Below are 21,722 nucleotides of genomic sequence, written 5' to 3' on the forward strand. Positions count from 1 at the left end.
TGTACACACAAGTACAGACCTATTTCTGCCCCACCCTGTACATATCTATCAATAATTGAATCTAAAAAACAAAATAAATGAACAAGCAGAACAGAAACAGGCTCATAAACACAGAGAATATTTTGATGGTTGTCAGATAGGAGGTTGAGGGGGTGAGTGAAAAAGGTGAAGGGATTAAGAAGTATAAATTGGTAGTAACAGAATACTCATGGGGATGTAAAATACAGCATTGGAAATATGGGCAATAATATTCTAATAACTATGTATGGTGTCAGGTGGGTACTAGATTTATTGGGATGATCACTTAGTAAGTTATGTAATGTCTAGTCACAGGGCTATACACCTGAAACTAATATAATAATGTATGTCAACTGTAATAGAAAAATAAAAAATGATTAAAGAAACATTATATACTATACTCTTACAACAAAGTAATCTAGAGAAAATAAAATGCTATTAAGAAAAGAAAATGCTATTAAGAAAATCATAAAGAAAATACATTTACAGCAGACCCCTGTAGTTTAAACTTGTGTTGTTTAAGGGTCAAATGTAGTAGGGTTTTATTTTGTTTAAGAGGAGGTAAAATAGAGAGACTCCCACATGCATCCCAATCGGGATCCACCTGGCATCCCCCATCTGGGGCCAATGCTCAAATCAACCAAGCTATCCTCAGCACCCAGGGCAGACACTTGAACCAATCGAACCACTGACGAGGCGGAAGGAGAGGGAGGAGGGAGGAGGGAGGAGGGAGGAGGGAGGAGGGAGGAGGGAGGAGGGAGGAGGGAGGAGGGAGAGAAACAGATGGTTGTTTCTCTTGTGTGCCCTGACCAGAGATCAAACCCAGGACATCCACACGCTGGGGTGACACTCGATCCACTGAGCCAACCAGCTAGGGCTGGGTTTTGGGGTTTTTTTAAACACTATGAGAGTCTCTGTTTTTTTAACTGGTGTATTTAGACCATTCATATATAAAGTGATTACAAATATACTTGGATTAATATCTTCCACATTTATAATTATTTTCTTTTTTTTTAGTGTGTATATTTTGAATCCTTTTAATTTTTATTAATTTTAACTTATTGTGTTAACATGGATTCAAATGTCCCACTCAATATAACATCCTGTAATTATTTTCTGTTCATGTCCCTTGTTCTTTGTCTTCTACTATTTTTATGCCTTCTCTCATTTTAATTGAGTGTTATATAAGATTATATTCTCTCTCCTCTTTTAGCATAGCAATTATTCTTTAAAAATTTTTAGTGGTTGTCCTACATTTTACAAGACTTAATTACATCCACTTTCAATAACACTATTTGCTTCACATTTAGTGGGTACCTGATACAATGATATCCCCAATTCTTCCACTTATCTCCTAAACACTGCTATCATTCATTTCATTTGTCTATAAACAGAAATCACCCAATATATTGCTTTCATTACTTTGAAGAAACTGTTATCTGTTAGCTCAATTAAAGATAAAATAAATGTTTTTATTTTATAACAGGAGAAAAATTTTGAGATGTCCTAAATTAAATTACAGCAGGCCAAGAAGATGGGCAGAAAAGACAAGGGGAGTTAATCATTTATAGCCAGGGGTTGGGGAATGGGGGGCAGCAGCAAAACCAAGAGAAGATTGCTTACATTCCTGAATGTATGCTGAAACTTGGAGTGAGAGAATAGCTAACTACAATATGAACCACATTTGATTAGCCATGAGTATGCGGGACTGTTGCCTACAACCAACCCAGAAGCAGGAAATATTCAATACTTCTTTAAGGGCAGCTCACCAGGACCTTCTCCACTTCATCTTCTCCCGCCCCCTTTATGTATACCCAGTATAAACTCTTTCCAAGCAATTTAACATGTCTTCACCAAACCCAGGATGGCAGACATGTCTTCCTCACTGGGCCCTGTTGCTAGTGGATTAGGCTGCACCCCAGAACCTGGCCCTTCCCTGGCTAGCATATGGCTCAATAAACCCTTTCTTCCAAGACAACTTTTAGCTTCCAAGGTTTTTGTTTACCACCACTTACTCCTTCTTAACATTCTTCTTTTCTTTATGTAGGTCTGAGTTTCTGACCTACATCATGTAAAGAACTTCTTTTAATGCTTCTTATAAGGCAGGTCCTTACAGGCAATTTTTGTCTGAGAAAAATATTTGTCCTTCACTTTTTTTGTAACATTATATAACTATTTTATTAAATATATGGACATACTTATTTTGTACAAAACATGGTAACACTTCTTCCTCCCCTCTGCCACACAAGTCACACTAGAACCCATGTTTACAGAACACTGGCAGCAGCTATGACAAGCTGAAAAAAGGTACAATTTTGAACACAACCCCACATGACCAAAGTGGGGAACAAAACCAGGCAGAGGTTAGTAGGTTTCTTGGCTAGCTCTCTTGCTGATAGTCCCTCGCCGTACTCATCTTCTCTCAACAGGAAATATTTTAGGAGTAGAGACTCCGAGTATTATCTAAGTAATAACTGCCCCACTTTCTTGGTAGTATCCCTCTGCCACTTCTATCTATCCTGAGTTATTATAACTGGCTAATTTGTAACTTCTTAAAAAATTCCAGTCTGGTTCACATCCCTGGCAGTTGCCTATCTCCCTTTGAGCTTCAAAAAAACAGAAGAGCAATAGTGTCAGAAGGATACCAATTGAGACCTTGATAGATGAAACCTACTTTCTAGAAATCAACTGGTCAAACATATGCACAGCTGGAGACAACAGATTGTGAAACTAGGCCCAGCTGGAAAACATGTTGGGTACCCAATTAGACCCACTTATTCTGCATCTGTGGATTTAAAATGATCATCATCTACAGTGGAATAGATGTGTCCATCGTTACTTAGAAAATACACAGCTTGCTTGAATGAAGCTACCGTGTCATGTGTTGAAAGTTGGTCCTTGAGATCATACAAATTCAATCTGTCAGATCTTGGGCAAGCCTTAACCAAATTCAACACCAAGTTTAGGGCCACAGTAAGGCCATTTGCTGGTATGAGGCTATTCTATTCCCTCCAAAATTCCCTGCTTCACCCATTCCTGGATTGCTGACAGGGGCTCTCCCTGTTGAGGGCTAGATGTTAGCTTTGGTCATCATCATGTGTGCATTCATTCCTGCCAGAATGTGGTGAACTCACGCACATCCTCTAGGGCAGGGGTCTCAAACTCGCGGCCCACGGGCCGCATGCGGCCCGCTGAACAATTTTGTGCGGCCCGCAGACTAATCCACGAAGTTCAAAATATTTTGGATAAAATTAAGTAAGCCTAGGGGCCTACTTGTATTTTTCATTTCTCCAGCATCCTAGCTAGATATTAGCTTAGTTAACAGCAGTTGTGATGCGAACTACAGTTTCTGGTCGTTTTGTGACACTGAGTAAACTGCATGTACGATTGTGCTTGTTGTACTGATTTTTTTTTGTTTTCAACTGCAGTGAGAAAAGTGTTGCATAACAGTTGCCTTTTGTAGACCTAGTGCGGCCCACCAAACGGCTGTGATCTTGCTCTGCAGCCCACATGCTGAGTTGAGTTTGAGACCCCTGCTCTAGGGGGAGGGGGAATGTAATAGCGAAATCAGACATTCACACTGTTACAAACATTTTCTATCACAGAAACTAGACCAGTGCCTTGTACACAGAAAGACGATTTCAGGAACAAAACACAACACAAACTGGATGTGTCTTGAGTCAGACTCTGGCTTACCTTCGGGGGCTGACTGCTTTGATGAGCCCACAGCTACGGGCCTCTAAGTGGTAACAGTGCTTGGTGTCACTCACCTTCGATGTAGAGGGGCTCCACCACATCATGGTTAATCAGCTCAAAGTTCTCGTGGCCGATCCAGTGCTCCACGTTTCTTTTCCTGCCCGTGAAGAAGTTGTCCACCACAGTCACCTCATGGCCATCCATCATGAGTTTGTCAGTGAGATGGGAACCCACAAACCCCGCTCCTCCAGTTATCTGCATCAAGACAGTGTGTAAAACATCCCCAGAGAAAGCACAAGAGAACACAGTGACAATCAACTTCCAGATGTATTTCTGGTGCAGCCACAACTTAACACTCACTTAGGTGCAGGAGGAAGGAGAGGGCAGAGGCTTTAGAGCAGCATCTTCACTGCTTACACCAGAGCAAGAAGTTCAGCCACCTGTCAGCTTTCAAACAGCCTAAAAACTGAAACTACCACCCAGTAAGAAAGATAGAAAAGTAGTAATTCCAAGTTTCAAAATGTCTTCTTTGATAGAAAATTTTAGATTCTTAAAGGGTTCTTGTTGAAGCATTATTTATGATAGCCAAGGTATGGCACTCAGTGTTTGTCAGTGGATGAATGCATAAGGAGGTGGGGTAACATATACACAATGGGATACTATTACTGAGGGGGTTAGATAAAGCATATTTCATTTCAGGGAGGTGGGAAGAAAAGGAATAAACTCAGAAAACAGATGCGTGAATGATGGGAACCTTTCTGTCTTGTCTTGTCCTATCCTCTATCTGCTTTCTCTCCTATCAAAATGTGCATTCCCTCATGCTCCTCTTCCAAAGTAAAAAAAATCTACAGTAGGAAAAAAAAATTCTTTTTACCTAAAATAAAAAGTAAACACCTTGGTCTATAGTTTTAAAACATTTAATTTGTCATGAAGTCCTCTGTTCAAATAAAATCTGACACATAATTGCAGGGTTTATCACAGGTGAGCTGGCTGTCCTGGGTGAAAAAGGTAGATTTAGGGGAGCTAGAGGGGTACCATCTGCCCACCATCAACCACAACTAGATATTTACATGCAAGCTGATGGAAATACAAACATGGATTAGAATGTGAACTGTGGGAAGTCCTGACACTCAACAATGTTCCATCAGCTACACTCACTCTCTCCTGAGAGCACTGTTCTCTGAATCCCCTCAGAGACAGCACCCAGAAGAACAGAGGTTTGACCATCAACATCCCCAGAACACTGGTAAACGATATGTAAGCCCCGTCTTAATTTCAGTCTTTCCTTTTTCCAGTCTATCTGTCAGCTTGTCCAGTTTGCGTTTTATCTTGAGTATTCCTACATTCTACTTTTATAACTAAACAATGATTTGAAATAATTTTTCTGGAATGAATTTCCAATTGGTTCACCACTAGGGCACAACTCATGAGGTGAGATTTCATTTAACTTTACCTTTATTTGATTGCATTTTCCCGTTTTCCACACTTTTTTTTCTTTTTCTTTTTTTTTTTTGTATTTTTCTGAAGCTAGAAACCGGTAGGCAGTCAGACAGACTCCCGCATGTGCCCGACTGGGATCCACCCAACATGCCCACCAGGGGGCAATGCTCTGCCCATCTGGGGCATTGCTCTGTTGCAACCAGAGCCATTCTAGCGCCTGAGGCAGAGGCCATGGAGCCATCCTCAGCGCCCGGGCCAACTTTGCTTGCCTTGGCTGCGGGAGGAGAAGAGAGAGACAGAGAAGAAGGAGAGGCGGGGGGGGGGGGGTGTGGAGAAGCAGATGGGTGCTTCTCCTGTGTGCCCTGGCCAGGAATCAAACCTGGGACTCCTGCATGCCAGGCCGATGCTCTACCACTGAGCCAACCAGCCAGGGCCCGTTTTCCACAGTTTTTTAATGAGAAAAATCACATTTTTCTAAAAGAAATTTAACCTCTTCTAATGCAACTATATCATATGCAACTTTGTAAAATAAAATGTTCTATAGCACGCTCACCGAATGTCAGCACCTGAAACAGAAGTGGCTCAGAGTGAGCAGAAATGCACTGTATCAAACCACACACAGTCATCTCCAACATTTTTGCCTAGTTTTAGGAGGAACATAAAATTGCTAGAACCATCTTAATCTTATTTAAAATGGATTAGAACTGGCCCTGGCCGGTTGGCTCAGTGGTAGAGCGTCAGCCTGGCGTGCAAGGGGTCCCGGGTTCGATTCCCAGCCAGGGCACACAGGAGAAGCGCCCATCTGCTTCTCTACCCCTCCCCCTCTCCTTCCTCTCTGTCTCTCTCTTCCCCTCCCGCAGCCGAGGCTCCATTGGAGCAAAGATGGCCTGGGCACGGGGGATGGCTCTTTGGCCTCTGCCCCAGGCGCTAGAGTGGCTCTGGTCGCAACAGAGCGACGCCCCGGAGGGGCAGAGCATCGCCCCCTGGTGGGCAGAGCGTCACCCCCTGGTGGGCAGAGCGTCGCCCCCTGGTGGGTGTGTCGGGTGGATCCCGGTCGGGTGCATGCAGGAGTCTGTCTGACTGGATTAGAACTATTTTTCTTGAACAATGCCCTTCTATCTAAAATACCAAAAGATTTCTGTAACATAGCTGGATGGTTATAAAATTGTTTTCCTAATGAATTTCAGCCCATTAGGCAAGCATTTGAAATAGAAACAAAACCTGATGAAGCTGACTGCTTAGGAAGCTTGCTCAGGAAAATTAATCACCAAACACAGACATACTTTCTGAAGAACAAGGATCCAAGAGCCAAAACACAGTAGGATGAAAAGATGTAAAGACCTCTTACTCTGAAATGGATCTGGCCTCACACAGCTTTGCCTGGCACCGCAGTCTATGAGGTCATCTCCATGCACTTGTGTATAGTTCTCACTCTTGTGGGAATTAACAGGCAGCTAAAGTGGTCTAGTTCAAGGTCAGCACTCAAACTCATGCTTCTTGGTAAATCAGAAAAAAAAATCTTTTCAAACAAACCTCTTCCTTGTTCTAAGGCTTCAACAATTACTGAAAAGTCTCATTAAGTTTTAACAACAGTATGCCAGACTAGGACACCAAAATGACTCTGCCATGTTGCTTGATCTATGAGGTGGCAGATGAAAAACACTAAGGCCATTTGTTGTGGTTATGTGTCAAGTGAAATAAACTCAGTACTACTCAGAATCAACAGGAAGAACATCCCACATGGAAATAATAACCTTTGCAAGACTGTGCAGGGTTCATAAATTAGTGCAGAGCATCAGATTTTCTGATTCCACTGACAGAGAGAGAATAGGAAAAGTAATTTTGCTGCTGAATTTACTGGCATAATCCTTACAAGCATACTTACAAGCATACACATTTCTGATGTGACAATGGGTATACAAGTAGAACAGACTTTAGAGTCTGATCAAGGTGAGATTTATGTAAATAATCTAAAAAGATAAGAGATCTTCTATAATTTCTAGATGTATAGGGAAATTATGTGGGGGAAACATATTTAATACTGACTCGAGTGTTACTTTGGCCTGACCAGGCGGTGGCACAGTGGATAGAGCATTGGACTGGGATGCAGAGGACCCAGGTTCGAGACCCCGAGGTTGCCAGCTTGAGCGCGGGCTCATCTGGTTTGAGCAAAAGCTCAGCAGCTTGGACCCAAGGTTGCTGGCGAGCAAGGGGTCACTTGGTCTGCTGAAGGCCTGCGGTCAAGGCACATATGAGAAAGCAATCAATGAACAACTAAGGTGTTGCAATGTGCAATGAAAACCTAATGATTGATGCTTCTCATCCCTCCGTTCTTGTCTGTCTATCCCTGTCTATCCCTGTCTCTGTTAAAAAAAAAAAAAAAAGAGTGTTACTTTGGTGTTTGGGATACATAGTCCTACAACCTAGATGATGGGGAAAAAAAACAAGAAACAACCTATGTACTAAACATTTATATATCAAGGTCACAGATAAGAAATTTTTCCAGAACAGCAGTGTGGGGTGCTCCACAGACTGTTCCCCAACAAAACCACTGTAAACGGTAAAATCAATTTTAAAAAACCAACCATTTAAAGTCTCTAGAAATTGTCATAAGGGTATACACAACAAATGAAGAAACATTTATGCAAGAAAATTTACTAAAACTCAGTAAGAGTCTGTAACACATGCCATGGCTTGCTCCCGCTGCTACCCTCTACCCTCACAGTTCACACTGGGAGGGAGTGGTAGACATGGCCAAAATGGACCTCCCAGTCAAAAGACGGAATCTCACCATGAAGGGCCACTCTCTAGCACTTCCCAACCCTTCCCGCTCTGGGATGCAAAGGCGAAATTCCTGGCAAGTGAGCCAGAGGGTTAAGAGTTCACCTCCTCCACCAAGGACCCACTCAGAAAGCAGAAGATCTAAGCCAGGCACAGAAGGCTGTGTGACTAATGAGACTGGTCACTCCTGTCCCAGCCTGGCACAGTGGGAGATTTGCTGAGGCGCAAGGCAAGAAGACTAGGGCTTCGGCTCCTGCCCCGCTCCCTGCTTATGAAGCAGCAGTGTCACTCTCTCCCTGAGCTCCAGAGCATTCCCTGAGGACAGAGGCAGTCAATAAACACAAGAGTACTCCAAAGCTCAGGCTCTCCAAAAACAACTTTACTTGAAAGAGAGTGTAGGGAACTTCAAGCATAAGGGTGCTCTCAAAAACAATGGAGAATTAGGTGGTAAGCAACAGAGAGGTGGCTGGTAGCTCTAGAACAGGGGTCCCCAAACTTTTTATACAGGGGGCCAGTTCACTGTCCCTCAGACCGTTGAAGGGCCGGACTATAAAAAAACTATGACCAAATCCCTATGAACACTGCACATACCTTATTTTAAAGTAAAAAAACAAAACAGGAACAAATACAATATTTAAAATAAAGAACAAGTAAATTTAAATCAACAAACTGACCAGTGCCCTCTCATTGACCACCAATGAAAGAGGTGCCCCTTCCAGAAGTGCGGTGGGGGCCGGATAAATGGCCTCAGGGGGCCGCATGAGGCCAGCGGGCCGTAGTTTGGGGACCCCTGCTCTAGAACAACAAACTCAACCACAAGCCAGCCAGTTCAGGAGGGAACCCAGGGAAAGAGACACCTGAGAGCTCCCCTAGGCTGAACAAACCTCCAAGAAGGGCCTCAAAATCCACCTCTACAAAGGGACCAGGATTTAATGGATTAGACTAGGGAGCAATATATTATATAACCCAAAGCATTATTGAAAGAAGAGTTCACTTGACTGGCAATTATGAAGCCTAACAGTTGGTATGCCACACAATGCAGAGAGCTTAACAGAGAAATCAGGGAAAGAGCTGGTCAATAAGAGCCTTGCTGGAACCACTGTCCTCCCTGGTCAAGTGCACCCATTCCCAAGTCCGTGGCCTCTAAGGAGTAATCATCAGAGCTTCACACTCTAGGAGACACAGACTTCACTAAAACAGACCAGCCAAGTGACTAAACAAATACAGAAACAAAAAAACATATATCTACTCTCTAGGGCCGTGATGGCGAACCTTTTTATAAAAACCGCCCACTTTTGCAGTGCTGGTCAACCTGGTCCCTCCAGCCCACTAGTGGGCATTCCAGCTTTCATGGTGGGCCAAAACAGCCCATTTTTGAAGTGCTGGTCAACTTGGTCCCTCCCACCCACTAGTGGGTGTTCCAGCTTTCAGGATGGGCCAATTGCGGTGCTGTTTGGTTGCTCCGCTACCGCCCACCATGAAAGCTGGAATGCCCACTAGTGGGCAGGAGGGACCAGGTTGACCAGCACTGTAAAAGTGGGTGGTTTTTATAAAAAGGTTCACCATCACGGTACTAGGGGATGGAAGAGCAATATCCAGACTTGCTATAATATACTACAACTAAAATGTCCAGTTTTCCGCAAAAAAAATTACAAGATATGCAAAGAAACAGGAATACATGACCTGTACACAGAAAACCACCCAGGCAACAAAAACTGCCTGGACAAGAGCCTGGTTGTTAACTTTAACAAAGTTGTTCAAAACAACGATCACAAACAGGCTCAAAGAATTGGGGGAAACCATGTTTAAAGAAGTAATTAAAACTAAAGAGAGAAATTATAAGACAAATAAGTGGAAATTCTGGAACAACTACAATACCAACAACAACAAAAAATTCACCAGAGGGATTCAACATTAGATTGTAGAAAAAAGGTTCAGCACACTTGAAGATAGATCAAGAAGGCTCATGCAATCCAAAGAGCAGAGAAAATAAGAGGAACTGAGCAGAGCTCAGACAAGTCTAGGGAACCGGTAAGCATACCAACACGCATGCACTGGAAGCAACAGAAAAGAGAGGGGAACAGAAAAAATACTCAAAACAATAGTGGCTGAAAACTCCTCAAAACTGATGAAACACATTCATTAATCTACCCATTTATGAAGCTCAACATACTCCAAACACAATAAATATAAAAAACATCATACCAAAAATGCTAAGAAATCAAATACGACTAAGTCTTCAAAGCAGTTTTATACGGTTGAATACATATGTCCTGCAAAATTAGTGTCCTTCTTGGAGCCTCAGAATGTGACCTTATTTGAAAACAGGGCCATTTCAGATGTGATTAGCTAAGTAAGGTCACACGGGAGGAAAATGGACCCTAAATCCACTCTGAGATGCACATGAAGAATATCATGTGATGGTGGCAGCAAATTCTGGTGTGACACGTCTACAAGCCAAGGAACTCCAGAGTGACTACCAACATCAGAAGCTAAGAGATTTTCCCCTTGAGCAGTGATTTTCAACTCTTTTCATCTCACAGCACACATTAATTAATAATATTTTTTTGCCACCCTCACAAAAAAAGTCCATATAATTTTGATTCATTCACACATTCACACCAGACAGCTATTGTGGTGTTGGCTGTAGTCACATTATTTTAATTTTTTAAATTTTTTTTATTTTATTAATTTTAATGGGGTGACATTGATAAATCAGGGTACATATGTTCAGAGAAAATATCTCCAGGTTATTTTGATATTTGATTATGCTGCATTCTCATCACCCAAAGTTCAATTGTCTTCTGTCACCTTCTAATTGGTTTCCTTTGTGCCCCTCCCCTTCCTTAACCTCCTCCGTCTCCCCACCCCCCATACACCACACTCTTGTCCAGGTCTCTGAGTCTCATTTTCATGTCCCATTACGTATGGGATCATATAGTTCTTAGTTTTTTCTGATTTACTTATTTCGCTCAGTATAATGGTATCAAGGTCCATCCATGTTGTGGTAAATGATCCAATGTCATCATTTCTTATGGCTGAGTAGTATTCCATAGTATATATGTACCAAAGCTTTTTAATCCACTCGTCCACTGACGGACACTTGGGCTGTTTCCAGATAATCCCTATTGTGAACAATGCTGCCATAAACATGGAGGTGCATTTCTTCTTTTGAAACACTGCTATGGTGTTCTTGGGGTATATTCCTAAAAGTGGGATAACTGGGTCAAAAGGGAGTTCCATTTTTAATCTTTTGAGGAATCTCCATACTGTTTTCCACAGTGGCTGCATCAGTCTGCATTCCCACCACCAGTGCAGAAGGGTTCCCTTTTCTCCACATCCTCTCCAGCACTTACTCTGTGTTGTTTTGTTGATGAGCACCATTCTGACTGCTGAGAGGTGATATCTCATTGTGGTTTTAATTTGCATTTCTCTAATGATTAGTGATGTTGAGCATTTTTTCATATGCCTATTGGCCATCTGTATGTCCTCTTTGGAGAAGTGTCTATTAATTTCTTTTGCCCATTTTTTGATTGAATTGTTTGTCTTCATGGTATTAAGTTTTACAAGTTGTTTATAAATTTTGGTTATTAACCCCTTATCGGACATATTGTCAAATATGTTCTCCCATTGTGTAGTTTGTCTTTTTATTCTGTTCTTATTGTCTTTAGCTGTGCAAAAGCTTTTTAGTTTAATATACTCCCATACGTTTATCCTGTCTTTTATTCCCTTACCCGTGAAGATAAATCGGCAAATATATTGCTGCAAGAGATGTCAAAGAACTTACTGTCTATGTTTTCTTCTAAGATGCTTATGGTTTTACAGTTTACATTTAAGTCTTTTATTCATTTTGAGTTTACTTTTCTGAATGGTGTAAGTTGGTGGTCTAGTTTCATTTTTTTTCAGGTAGCTGTCCAATTTTCCCAACACCATTTGTTGAAGAGGCTGTCTTTACTCCAATGTTTGCTCTTACCTCCTTTGTCAAATATCAGTTGTTCATAAAAGTGTGGGTTTATTTCTGGACTCGCAGAGAGCTGAGGCATACTAGACAGGCCAGGGGCCTTTAGAAAGGTGCCTGATCTTCAACTGGCTCCTAGCCCATGGCGCGCTGAGAAGTACTAGACCTGTCCAAAGGCCCATAGAAAGGCACTAGATCTGCAAGTGGCTCCCAGCCCTGCCTGCTCTTGCTGGCAGCTCTGATTGCCACAGCCTTACCCAGACCTGTACTTTGAATAGTACTCAAGGAAGGACCTGGCTGCTCTTAGAGCCTCTTGCTCTGCAAGCAGTGGCTGTGGCAAACCTCACAGCTAAGTCCCCAGGCTGATAGCTCAGTTGGGAGATGTGGAGAGGCAAACTGAGACTCCCATTGTCAGAGCCTCCAAGCCCTAACAAGCCCCGCCTATCAATGAGACTGAGGCCCAGCTTATGTCATTATCACAGTGACACAACAGCAAATCTCTGCTTGAGAGCCCCATGGGGGCAAAACCTGTAGTACAGCGCCAACTGCTGAAAGAAAGGAAGAAGCTACCTCTCAAAAACAGGGAAAAATTACATTTTTATAACTTTTTTCTTTTGTTTTTGCTTTTTTTCCATTTTGGACATTTTATCTTCTTTCCTTTTCCTTTTGAACCTCATTATCCATAGTTGTTACATTCTCCATTCTTGATTTTTAAGAGGGTTTCATTTCAAAAACCTTTACTTTTATTTTTCTTCTCCTCTCATTTGATCATCATTTATCAACAAATTATTATATTTTAGATTCATATTTTTCTTTGTGGCTTTTTCAATATTTTTTACTTGATTTTTTATTTCTTGTCATTTTTCCTCAATTCTTGCTTCTTGTTATCTGTAGTTTTTGTTCCACTTATCATTATAATATTTTTGTTTTTTCATTATATCTTTTTAATTTTTATTTTATTTTTAATTATCTCTTATTAATGTTATTAACAATGCCAATCTCAAATGCCATTAAGGAAAAAAAATCAAATATGAATACAAAAGACAGATGTAGCTCAGATAGATGATGAAAATTCTCTAGAAAAAATTTTCAATTGCTTAGAAATCTTGGAGTTAAATGATAGAGAATTAAAATTTTAAGTCTTAAAAATACTCAGGGAAGTACAAGAAAGCACGGAAAAGCAATTAGAGAGCTCAAAAATCAATTCAATGAAAAAAAAAAGACTACTTCACCAAGAAAATTGAAACTATAAAAAGGAACCAAACAGAGATGAAAAACTCAACACATGAATTAAAAAATGAGGTAATGAGCTTAGCTAATAGAAGAGGTCAGACAGAAGAGAGAATTAGTGACATAGAAGACAGGCAACTAGAGATACTACAGAGACCAGAAGAGAGAGACTCATAAATTTTTAAAAATGTGAAAGCCCTACAGAAATTGTCTGACTCCATCAGAAAAGGCAACATAAGAATAATGGGTACATCAGAAGGAGAAGAGAGAGAAAATGGAATGGAGAACATATTCAAACAAATAATCGATGAGAAGTTCCCAAGCCTGTGGAAAGAATTAGAGCCTCGAATCCAAGAAGCAAACAGAACACCAAGTTAGCTTAACCTAAACAGACCTACTCCAAGGCACATAATAAAATTATCACATACCAATGACAAAGAAAAAATCCTCAAAGCAGCCAGGTAAAGAAGAATACAACATATAAAGGAAGGCCTGTTAGGCTGTTATCAGATTTCTCAGCAGAAAATCTACAAGCCAGAAGAGAGTGGACCCTAATATTTAAAGTACTGAAAGAGAAGAACTTCCAGCCAAGAATACTATATCCATCAAAACTATCCTTCAAATACGAAGGGGAAATAAAAACATTCACAGATATAGAAAAGATGAGGGAATTTATCACCAGAAAAGCCCCCCACTTCAGGAAATACTTAAGGGTATTATCCGACCAGATACCAAAAATAAAAAAATCACAACTAAAAACTCCACCAAGATCACAATACAACCAAGATTAATCTGTGACAACAAAAAATAGGGAAGAGGCCCTGGCTGGTTGGCTCAGTGGTAGAGCATCGGCCTGGTGTACAGGAGTCCCGGGTTTGATTCCCAGCCAGGGCACACAGGAGAAGTGCCCATCTGCTTCTCCACCCCTCCTCCTCTCTTTCCTCTCTGTCTCTCTCTTCCCCTCCTGCAGCCAAGGCTCCATTGGTGCAAAGTTGGCCCGGCTCTGGGGATGCCTCTATGGCCTCTGCCTCAGGCACAAGAATGGCTCTGGTCGCAACAGAGCAACGCCCCAGATGGGCAGAGCATCGCCCCCTGGTGGGCATGCCGGGTGGATCCCAGTCGGGCACATGTGGGAGTCTGTCTGCCTCCCTGTTTCCAACTTCAGAAAAATATATATAAAAAAAGGAGGAACACAAAAATTAACAGTAGCAAAGGAGGATGGAGTGCAGAAGTACTCATGAAATAATGTACACTACAATGAATATGATATATATCCTTTTATTTGCCTAATAGTAACCACCCCTGAAAAACCCATGACAGAAAAACATGGCTTAAAAAAAGAAGAAACAGAGGAAAGAAGTATGGAATACAACCAAATAAAAACAAATGACAGAAAAACAAAACAGAAGAACCAAACAAGATACAGAACTATCAGAAAGCAACATATAAAAAGGCAGTAAGAAACCCTCAAGTGTCGATAATTACATTAAATATAAATAGATTGAACTCATCAATATAAAGACACAGAGTAGCAGAGTGGATTAAAAAAAAAAAAAGAAAAACCTGACTGGGTGCTGGCGCAGTGGATAGAGCATCGCATTCGGATGCGGAAGGACCCAGGTTCAAGACCCTGAGGTCGCCAGCTTGAGCAAGGGCTCATCTGGCTTGAGCAAAAAGCTCACCAGTTTGGACCCAAGGTCACTGGCTCAAGCAAGGGGTTACTTGGTCTGCTGAAGGCCCGTGGTCAAGGCACATATGAGAAAGCAATCAATGAACAACTAAGGTGTTGCAACAAAAAACTGATGATTGATGCTTCTCATCTCTCTCCGTTCTTGTCTGTCTACCCCTCTCTCTGACTCTCTCTCTGTCCTGTAAAAAAAAAAAAAAAAAAAAACACCTCCAACTATATGCTGCCTTCAAGAAACACATCTAAGCTACAAGGATAAAAACAAATTCAAAGTGAAAGGTTGGAAAACAATTATCCAAGCAAATAATAACAAAGGAATGCAGGTGTAGCCATACTCATATCTAACAATGCTGATTACAAGACAGCAAAAGTAATCAGAGACAAAGATGGTCATTTCATAATGATAAAGGGGACATTGAATCAAGAAGGCATAACATTTCTTAATATATATGCACAAAACCAAGGAGCACCAAAGTATATAAGACATTTACTAACAGATCTAAAAATAAAAAACAAAAATACAATCATACTTGGAGACCTGAATACACTGCTGACGGCTCTAGATCGTTCATCCAAACAGAAAATCAGTAAAGAAATATTGGCCTTAAACAAAACACTAGAACAATTGGATATGATAGACACCTATAGGACATTTCATCCCAAAACGCCAGAGTATATATTTTTCTCCAGTGTACATGGAACATTCTCAAGAACTGACCATAAGTTGGGCCACAAAACTAACATCAACAAATTCAGAAAAACTGAAATTATACCAAGCATTTTCTGACCATAAAGCTTTGAAACTAGAATTCACCTGCAAAAAAGAAGTAAACAAACCCACAAAAATGTGGAAATTAAACATCATACTTCAAAAATGAGTGGTTCAAAGACAAAATAAAAGCAGAGATCAAAAGATATATACAGACAAATGAAAATGACAATACAACATATCAGTATCTCTGGGATGCAGCAAAAGCAATAATAAGAGGGAAGTTCATATCACTACAGGCTTATATGAACAAACAAGAGACAGCCCAAGTATACAACTTAACATCACATCTTAAGGTACTAGAAAAAGAAAAACAAAGGCAAACCAAAATCAGCAGAAGAAAGGAAATAATAAATATCAGAGCAGAAATAAATGAAATAGAGAACAGAAAAACTATAGAAAAAAAAGCAAAAAAACAAGGAGCTGGTTCTGTGAAAAGATCAACAAAATTGACAAAACCTTGGGAAAACTCACTAGGGAAAAAAGAGAAAGAACTCATATAAACAAAATCCAAAATGAAAGAGGAGAAATCACCACACATATCATAGATATACAAAGCATTATCGTAGAATACTATGAAAAACTATATGCTACCAAACTTAACAATCTAGAAGAAATGGATAAATTCCTAGAACAATACAATCTTCCTAGACTGAGTCACAAAGAAGTAGATAGCCTAACAAACCCATAAGCAGGGAGGAAATAGAAACAACTATCAAAAACCTCCAAAAAATAAAAGTCCAGGGCCAGACAGCTAAACTAGTAAATTCTATCAAATATTCAAAGAAGATTTGGTTCCTATTCTACTCAAAGTTTTCCAAAAAATTGAAGAAGCAGCAATACTTCCAAACATATTTTATGAGGCAAACATACCCTCAAACCAAAACCTGGCAAGGACAACAGACACACAAAAAAAAACAACTACAGACCATATCTATATAAATAAAAAAATAAATGTTCGTTTGTTCAAAATCTTAAATCTCCTAAAGTTCTTCACCGATTTCTTTGAAATTTTGACTCAACATTGTATTTGAATATGCGTGTTTTTATGGGTTTTATATACCTACTAATATATAGATGTCACACCTGTGACAGGTAAAAACATGTTTTTTTAAAACAAAACCAGTGCCATCTGTTGGACATAAAAGCAACACACACTATACTAAATATTTTACAATTCCATTTCAATGTTATGGGAGAAATATAAATCGCACATGGCTGAAGATATTTTCCGTCGAATACGCAAAAATTCAAATATGAACATGGATTTCACAGCAGAAATCTACAACGAAGCGTTGATAATGATTGAAGTTTTGTGCATAGAAATCATGAACAAAGTTCTCAATCCATTGAGAATGCCATCACCGAATCGATCAGCTGCTGCTTTGTTCAATGTGGAATTGCGTAGTGAACAAAATTACAACACAGGTGAACTTTTGTCGTATGTGCAATCAAATATTCCTAAGCTAACGCTTGAGCAAAAAGGCATTTACGATCAAATAATGCAAACTGTCAATAATGGGGTTGGAGAAATAATCTTCTTAGATGCACCAAGAGAAATTGGTAAAATGTTCCTAATTAGATTGATTCTGGCAGCAATTCAATACCAATATGACATAGACTTAGCTCTTGCGTCATCCGGAATAGCTGCGACACTGCTACCAGGTGGAAGAACTGCTCATTCTGCTTTGAAATTGCCACTGAACATGCAATTCATTGAAACTCCCACGTGAAACATTTCCAAAGCATCCGGCATGGAAAAAGTATTGCAGAAATGCAAACTTAATGTTAAGGATGAATGCACAATGGCGCACAAAAAATCGCCCGAGGCTCTTGATCGATCATTGCAAGATTTGCGTGAAAACATCAAACCATTTGGGAACGCATTAATATTGCTTGCAGGAGATTTCAGGCAAACATTACCTGTAATTCCTCAATCGACACCAGCAGATGAAATAAATGCTTGCCTGAAATACTCTACTTTGTGGCAACACTTAAAGACGTTAAAATTAACTACAAATATGCGTGTCCAGCTGTAAAACGATCGATCAGCTGAGATATTCTCACATCAATTGCTGGAAATTGGGAACTAAAAGGTGCCAGTTGATCTGACTTCAGGACGAATTTCATTGCCTCATAATTTCTGCAATTTAGTGACGTCAAAAGAAGAATTGGTTTAAAAAGTATTTCCCAATATTCAAACCAATTATAAGAATCATGATTGACTGAATGAACGAGCTATTCTTGCGGCCAAGAACAAAGACGTCTACGAACTTAACAATATTATTCAGTCTAACATTCAAGGCAAGGCAGTCACATACAAGTCCATCGACACTGTTGTGGAAGCAGATGAAGTGGTTAATTATCCAACAGAACTTCTGAATTCAGTCGATCTGCCAAGGATGCCACCACATATACTGCAATTGAAAATTGGCGTGCCAATTATCATGTTGTAAAATATCAACCAGCCAAAGCTTTGCAATGGCACGTGGCTTGCAGTAAAAAATTAATGAGCAACATTGTAGAAGCAACAATCTTGACAGGACCTTTTGAAGGTGAAGATGTCCTCATTCCTCGCATTCCTATGATTCCAACAGATATGCCATTTTAATTTAAGAGACTGCAGTTCCCAATTCGATTGGTGTTTGCAATCACCCTCAACAAAGCTCAGGGCCAATCTTTAGAATTGTGCGGTTTAGATCTACACATGGATTGCTTCTCATATGGACAATTAATTATATGTTGCGTGTTCTAGAATTGGCAAACCAGACAATCTCTATATCTGCACAGACAATGGAACAACAAAAAATACTGTATAACCACAAGCATTGTGAAATTAAACATATTAGAAACATATGCTTTCTCTTTTCTTTCTTTTCCATTTAACCAGGCTGAGAAAACGTGGCCGGGGACAGCTAGTCTCTAATGAATACAGATGCTAAAATCATAAACAAAATACTAGCAAATTGAATACAACAACACATTAAAAAAATAGTCCATCATGATCAAGTGGGATTCATCCTGGAATCACAAGGATGGTTCAACATTCATAAAACAGTTAACATAATATACCATATCAACAAAACAAAGAAGAAAAACCATATGATCCTATCAATAGATGCAGAAAAGGCATTCGATAAAATACAACATCATTTTATGTTTAAAACACTCAACAAAATGGGTATAGGAGGAAAATATCTCAACATAATAAAGGCCATTTGTGATAAACCATCAGCTAACATCATATTAAATGGCAAAATGCTGAAGACTTTTCCTCTAAAATCAGGAACAAGACAAGGCTGCCCACTTTCTCCACTCTTATTCAATGTAGTGCTGGAAGTTCTAGCCAGAGCAATCAGACAAGAGAAAGAAATAAAAGGCATTCATATTGGGAAAGAAGAAGTAAAGGTTTCACTTTTTGCAGATGATATGATCCTGTACATTGGAAACCCCAAACACTCCACAAAAAGACTATTAGAAACAAAATATCAATACAGTAAGGTCACAGGATACAAAATTAATATCCAGAAGTCTATTGCCTTCCTATATGCCAACAATGAAACATCAGAAAATGAACTCAAAAAAATAATCTTTTACAGTTGCAACAGAAAAAATAAAATACCTAGAAATATATATAATAAAGAATGTAAAGGACCTATATAATAAAAACTACAAAGCATTGTTAAGAGAAATCAAAAAAGATACAAAAAATGGAAAAATATTCTTTGTTCCTGGATAGGAAGAATAAATATAGTTAAAATGGCCATATTACCCAAAGCAATATACAAATTTAATGCAATTCCCATCAAAATTCCAATGTCATTTTTTAAAGAAGTAGAACAAAAAATCATCAGGTTTTTATGTAATTATAAAAAATCCCGAATAACCAAAGTAATCCTAAGGAAAAAGAACGAAGCTGGGGAACATTAAATACCTGACTTCAAATTATATTACAGAGCCACAATAATCAAAACAGCATGGTATTGGCAGAAAAATAGACACTCAGACCAATGGAACAGAATAGAAATGTATAATTTATTGTTTCATATCTTATATTTAGGTCTTTGATCCATTTTGAATTAATTTTGGTACAAGGAGACTAACTGTAGTCGAGTTTCATTCTTTTGCACATGGCTCTCCAGTTTTCTCAGCACCATTTATTGAAGAGGCTTTCTTTTCTCCATTGTGTGTGTTTTGGCTCCTTTATCAAAGATGATTTGACCATATATATGTCATTTTATTTCTGCCTGAACAGGCGAGCCAGTTTTTTAATTGGGTTATTTTCCTTTTTACTATTGAGTTAGAAGAGTTCTACATTTGCCTGACCAAGTGGTGGCACAGTGGATGGAGCATCAGACTGGGACACGGAGGACCCAGATTTGAAACCCGAGGTCACTGGCTTGAGCATGGTCTCATCCAGTTTGAGAAGGGCTCACCAGCTTGAGCCCAAGATTGCTGACTTGAGCAAAGGGTCACTGGGTCTGCTGTAGCCCAACCCCCTACCCGGTCAAGGCACGTATGAGAAAGCAATCAATGAACAACTAAGGCACTGCTACGAAGAACTGATGCTTCTCATCTCTCTCTTCCAGTCTGTCTGTTCCTATCTGTCCCTCTCTCTGTCACAAAAAGAACAAAAAAACTGGCTAAGTATCTGAATAGACATTTCTCCACAGAAGACGCAGATATGGCCAATAAGCACACAAAAAGAATCTCAATATCATTAGCCATCAGAGAAACTCAAATGAAAACCATGAGATACCACATCAAACCTATTAGGAGCACTACAAACAAAAATACAAAATACAACAAATGTTGGCAAGGATGAGGACAAAACTAGAACTTTCAGACACTGCTGATGGGAAGGTAAAAAGGGGCGGTCACTTTGGCAAAAGCCTTGCAGTTCCTCAAAAGGTTAAATATAGAGCTACCATGTGACTCATGTGATAAATAGGTAAATAAACATCCACAAAATGCAATAGTATTTGGTAATTAAACATCTGAAGTAGTGATACATGTTACAACATGAATGAATGTTAAAAACATGTTAAGTGAAAGAAGCCAGTCACAAAAGGACAAATATTACATTAGTCCACCTACAGGAAATATCCAGAACTGGCAAATCTATATAGACAGAAAGCAGATTAGAGTTGCCTAGGGCCTGAGATGCAGGGAGGGGTGTGGGGGAAAATAGAGTGACTGCTAATAGATACAAGGTTTCTTTTTGCAGTTATGAAAATGTTCTAATATTGGTAGAAATGCACAACTCTGCAAATATACTAAAAACTATTGAATTGTACACTTAGGATGAAGTATATGGTATACAAATTATATCTCAACAGAGCTTTTTTTTTTTTTTTAATGTAAAGGCACCAATCTCTTTGGACACATGTTTAGCTACAGAATAAATAGAATTCTTTCACTGGTGAATCTGTATCAATGCTAAACAATCAGACTACTAGATGAGAAAGCCCCCATGGAGTCATTACAGTCATCTGTGAACCAGAAAAGGTTTTAAAAACCACTGCTCTGGAAAAGTATCACATTCCCTCAAAAAGTGGTATATAGGGTTACCATCTGACCCAGCAATTCCACTCTTAGGTACATACCCAAAAGAACTGAAAGCCTATCTCAACACAAAAATTTATGCACATATGTTTATAGAAGCATTATTCACAAATAGCCTCAGACTGAAAACCCCTAGTGCTATCAACTGATAAATGGATAAACAAAATAAGGTATATCCATACAATGGAATATTGTTCAGCCATAAAAAGGAATGCAGTACTGATTCATGCTACAGCATGGATGAACCTTAGAATAATTATTCTAAGTTTAAGAAATCAGATACTAAAGACCACATAATGTATCATTTTGTTCATATAAAATGTCCAAAACAGTAAAATCCATAAAGATAGAAAGTAGTTTGCCCCAGGAGTTGGAGTTGAGGAGATGATAAATGACTGCTAACTGGTATGGAGTAGGTACTTTTGGGGGTGATGAAAATATTTTAGAATTAGAATGTGATGCTATTTCAGCTCTGTGACTATACTATATGAACCATTGAATTGTACAATATATTCTATAATGATAAATTTTATGGTGTGTGAATTATACCTCAGTTTAGAAAGCAAGTTTTTTAATAT

At 39.5% G+C, this 21,722-nt stretch overlaps 1 protein-coding gene across 5 annotated transcripts in view; it reads right to left on the reverse strand.

Moving 5' to 3' along the window:
• The window catches only part of UXS1 (UDP-glucuronate decarboxylase 1), a 162,381-nt gene that overhangs the window by 49,490 nt on the left and 91,169 nt on the right, over positions 1-21,722 (reverse strand). For 4 of the 5 annotated variants that reach the window (XM_066377553.1, XM_066377549.1, XM_066377548.1 and 1 more), the window contains one exon: positions 3,789-3,969. The exons of the other annotated variant lie outside the window; for it this stretch is intronic. In XM_066377553.1, the coding sequence (XP_066233650.1) occupies positions 3,789-3,921 (133 nt within the window). In that variant the 5' untranslated portion in view covers positions 3,922-3,969. The remainder of the gene's footprint in view (positions 1-3,788; positions 3,970-21,722) is intronic. 5 annotated transcript variants of the gene reach the window in all.

Source organism: Saccopteryx leptura, chromosome 3 (assembly GCF_036850995.1).
Source record: "Saccopteryx leptura isolate mSacLep1 chromosome 3, mSacLep1_pri_phased_curated, whole genome shotgun sequence".
Lineage (NCBI taxonomy): Eukaryota > Metazoa > Chordata > Mammalia > Chiroptera > Emballonuridae > Saccopteryx > Saccopteryx leptura.